This window comes from Pteropus alecto, unplaced genomic scaffold (genome assembly GCF_000325575.1).
Source record: "Pteropus alecto unplaced genomic scaffold, ASM32557v1 scaffold326, whole genome shotgun sequence".
Taxonomy (NCBI): domain Eukaryota; kingdom Metazoa; phylum Chordata; class Mammalia; order Chiroptera; family Pteropodidae; genus Pteropus; species Pteropus alecto.
The window spans coordinates 1,004,324-1,009,284 of NW_006438873.1; the positions used below are offsets into that span (position 1 = coordinate 1,004,324).

Genomic DNA, 4,961 nt, shown 5'->3' on the forward strand with positions numbered 1-4,961 from the left:
TGGAGAAAGAAAAGCCTCAATAAATGGTGATGAGAAACCTGGAAAGCCACCTGCAAAAGAATGAAACTAGACTGCTGTCTATCACCACACAGCAAAATTAACTGAAAATGGATAAGGACCTAAATATAAAACCTGAAACAATAAAATGCATAGAAGAAAACATAGGAGCTAAAGTCAGGGACCTTGGACTTAAAGAGGATTTTATGAATTTGACATCAAAGGCAAGGGAAGTGAAAGTAAAGGTAAATGAATGGGACTACATCAAACTGAAAAGCTTTGGCACAGCAAAAGAAACTGTCAATAAGGTAAAAAGACTGCTGTCCAAATGGGAAAATATATTTGCAAGCAATGTCTCCAATGAGGGCCTAATATCCAAAATTTACAAAGAACTCATACGACACAATAACAACAACAACAACAACAAAAATGATCCAATCAAAAAATGGGCAGAGGACTTGAACAGACACTTTTCCCAAGAAAACATACAAATGGCCAACAAACAAATGAAAGATGCTCATCATCGCTAGCTACTAGGGAAATGCAAGTTAAAACCACAATGAGATACCATCTCACACATGTTAGAATAGCTGTTATCAATAGGAGACGTAATAACAAATTTTGGAGAGGATGCAGAGGAAAAGGAACTCTCATACACTGCTGGTGAGACTGCAAAGTGTACAGTCACTATGGAAAACAGTATGGAGGTTCCTCAAAGAGCTAACAATTGATCTACCATATGATCCAGCAATTCCTCTACTGGGTATTTACCCCAAAGAATTCAAAACTCAAATCCAAAAAGATATTTGCACACCAATATTCATAGCAGCATTATTCACAGTGGCCAGGACATGGAAGCAACCGAAATGTCCTTCGATAGGTGATTGGCTAAAGAAGCTGTGGTACATATATATAATGGAATATTACTCAGCCATAAGAAGAGATGAAATACTGCCATTTGCGACAACAAGGATATATATATACATATGCTTTACTGTTAAATTGTACACCTGAAGCCTACTGGATTTCATTAACCAATCACCATAAAAATAATTAATTTCAAAAATAAGATGTGATATATTCCTGATTTAATTAAGTTCCAATCATATTTTCTTCAAAACATACAATGACCTCATTTTTTTTATCTGCAGTTTGTATGTGGAGTGATGTAAGGCTTGCATTTTCCTCATATGTAAACAATCAGACACGATTATCTTGGCATACATTTCAATGCACATTCATGATGCCACTTTTATCAAGTGTTTAACTGGCACCACATGTAGACACATGTATATAGCACACACATACATAAGTTGCCTTTTTCATGGGCTATTCTAGGTGACACTCAGTTACAAAAGAATCCCTGTACTAGAGAATCTACCTTCTCTCGAAAGATTTTATATGACACTCAATTCTCAAAATCTAAACCCTATTTACTAATTGGAGTATTTTTTACAATGAGAATGTTGCCTTTTAACACAACTGATATTCCACTTTGATCTCAACTCAGGTGTTTACTGAGGTCAAATGTCAAGGTCACTTTGCCAAAAGGAAAGAATTCAGATCTCCTTTTAACAGACTATCAAAAAGCAGCCTATATCAGGAAATGTCTTACTATGTCAACTTCAAATGAATTGGTATTACCATGTGATATGATTCTCTTTATTTTCTAGATCCCATATTCCTTGGTCCTCAAGATTCTTCCCAAGCCTGACCCCACTGGAGACAATGCAAGATGGCTGAATCAGGTTCTCTTGACTTTGATCTGCTGTGGTATCTGGAGAAACTCAACAAAAGGGAATTTCAGAGTTCGAAGAATCATCTTGGACAAGCATGTGTGGAGATTGGACTCCCACCGATCCCAAGGCTGGACCTAAGGAAAACCAGACCAGACCTAGTTGACCTGTTGACAGTCTCTTATGAAGTGCAGCACATCTGGAATATAATGTACAGCATCTTCCACAAGATCAACCGTGACAATCTCTGTGAGAAGATCAATGCTAGGTGAAGCCGTGAGTAGTGGGTGTGAGTGGGGGGTGGGAGCAGTTTTCTGTAAGCCTGATTGTTTTGGTGAGTGACTTCTCCATTGCCCAAAGAGCCAGTCTTCAGGTCTGGAAGCCACCGAAGGAACAGCAATGGCTTGGATGTGGGTCTTGTCCTGTCATGACCTTCTGATTCTACCCATGTTTTCTTTCATGATGCCAACTGACTCTAATGAAGGTAGCCCGCTAATGGATTAGACCCACCCAAAGAAAGCACTTTAGCTAGAGTAGATTGCAAGCATGGCGCTTTGTCATAGAACTGTAATATCTAGCCATAGAAATCTGTGGGCCTCTGTGCAAAGGTTATGGAGAATTAACATAGAACATACTCTGCTGAGCATATCGTGTTCATTGGCTCCTTTGGGCATCTCTAAACATCTCTAAACAGATGCAATTATTTATTCCAATAGAAAGAAATGGAGTATCTGAGAGGCTTAGAAATTACCAACATCATGAATCTAGTCCAAAGTCCCTTAGGTAGCAGAGCTAAGACCCTAAGCCAAATGTAGCTAGCTCTAAGTCAGAATCTTATATCTTTTCCATCTCTTGGGTGCTCTACATCCATCTGGAAAGACTCAAGTATTTAGAGGGACCATCAAGCCAGGCAATGCAAAGCTGCAAGAGTTGCCAGTTTTAGATTGAGCCTGTCTTCATGTTTACTACTGTCCTTTAGCCCTTGTTACCTTCCAGACAATCACAACTAGTCTTACAGGAGAAAGATTTCAGATTGTCTCTAGTCTTAGCCCCAAATAAATTACTGAGCATTCATTGATAAATGGCTGCCAAGTTTTGATGATAATTTGGGCCCCAGAAGGTTCACCAGACCTTCTGATGTGAAAGGAGAAATCAGAGATCTGCAACATTGAGTGTATCTTTTAACACTTAATTGTTGACAAACATTCAGATGAAAATAAAATAGCTTATAACTCAAGCATAATCATTTTATAGGCCAGGTCAAGATTTCGTGCTGCCGGCTTTAAACCTCTGGTACAAAATAAGGGGTGACTGCCAGATCTGTGTGGTAGAACCTGGAAAGCAATAGAGAAACTCGGTTATGACATTTCAGTCACCCACCTTATTTAAAAGCTGAAAATTGCTTCAACATCTGTTTCACATCTCCTTGAACATATATTTATAGTCAGAAAAAATAAACTAACATACAGTAAGGAATATAAAGAGAATACAAATTAAAATACAAAAAAGTCCATGAAATCATTCCATGCTGAGCTATATCCAAGGTTAACAGTATATTCTTCAGGAATTTTCTAGGCAGGTAGGCAGATACAAATAAACTCAAATGGAGTCATACTACAGATTTCATTTTTTTAACTCATTCTTATCTACCAAATTTTCACAATTAAAAAATCAAACCAATGAACAAACAAAGGGTTAAGGGGGTCAAATATATGGCGATGGAAGGAGATTCAATTTCGGGTGGTGAGCACACAGTGCAATATACAGATGATGAATTATAGAATTGTACACTTGAAACCCATATAATTTTATTAACCAGTGTCACCCCAATAAATATAAAAAGCAGACTCATAGAAATGAAGAACAAAGCAATGGTTGCCAGAGGGGAGGGGATGGAGGTATGAGTGAAATGTGAAGGAGAATATAATCTATAATAGTGTGAAAACTGCACAGAGACAAATGGTTACTAGACATAGTGTGGTGAGCACATTGTAAGATATATTAATGTCACATCACTGTGTTGTACACCTGAGACTAATATGGTATGCCAAATACACTTGAATTTTTAAAAAAGAAAAAAATGTAAGTACCTCGATAATTTTTATATTGATTACATGTTGAAATGATAGTATCTTGAGTATATGTGCTAAATAAAATGTTACTAAAATCTTTTTAAAAACTTTCAAATAAGGTTAAAAACATATTAAATCTTCTTCTTCCTGGGTCTTCTTCCCGATAGGTATCAACTGCTCGATTTTCATAGGCATTCTTTCAAAGTTTTTATTTATGTTTCAAGATGGAATTTATTAAACATCTTTATATTTAGTACAAAATTTATCCTTTATTAAATTTAAGAGTGGCACTGGTTAATAAAATTATATAGGTTCAAGTACACAATTCAATAATTCATCTGTATATTGCACTGTATGTATGAGTTTATTTCAATATATTTATGTAGGAGAGTAGTTTTAATAGAAGGAATGGAGTTCCAATATATAAAAGCTTCACATAAGTAGAAGACCCACTTTCCCCCTCGATGAGTCAGGGGACCCAGTCTACTGTAATATCTGACCCCTCTGTTCTCATGGAAAGAGTCCATTGCTCATCTTTGTAATTTGTTCAGATCCATACACTACATTACACTGTGGGTGAGGTCACAAGCCCACTTCAGGATGGATGGTGAGAACACTGAGCCTCAAAAACAAGGCCTCATACCAGCTGCTTCCTGGCAAGGGCCCGTAGTAGAGAGAGAAACAAAATCTGAGAGGCTACCTGCATGCCTCGCCTTAGATACCTGCAGTGGGCATCACAGACACCAAGTGGTCTAGAATGGACTTCAACCCTGCTACTCTTGGTACATAGCTAACTGTGAGAGAGCCTTAAAAAAAGCAGCTTTATTAGGGTATGAATGATATACAAAACTATACTTTTGTAAGAGTATACTTGTATACAATTCGATGATGTATACACACATCACGTGAAATCATCATCACATAAAGGTAATAATCACACCCATCACCTCCAAAAGTTTCCTTGTGTGCCCTTCTCTCCACCTCCATCTCTCTCTCACCCTTCCTCTGTTCCTCTTCCCACCTCCCTCCCACCCTTTCTCTCCACCCACTTTTGTCTCATTCTCTCTCTCCCTCTTTCCCCATCTCTAGCCCCTGCTCCCATGGAAACACTTCACGTGATCTACCCTCCTAACAAACTTTATGTATGTGTATATAT

At 37.7% G+C, this 4,961-nt stretch overlaps 1 protein-coding gene across 1 annotated transcript in view; it reads left to right on the forward strand.

The window, feature by feature from the left end:
• Nucleotides 1–1,732: 1,732 nt before the first annotated feature.
• Nucleotides 1,733–4,961, forward strand: part of NLRP11 (NLR family pyrin domain containing 11) — a 31,962-nt gene continuing 28,733 nt past the window's right edge. The window contains 1 exon segment of the mRNA XM_015592517.1: nt 1,733–2,009. Coding sequence (XP_015448003.1) covers nt 1,733–2,009 — 277 coding nt within the window.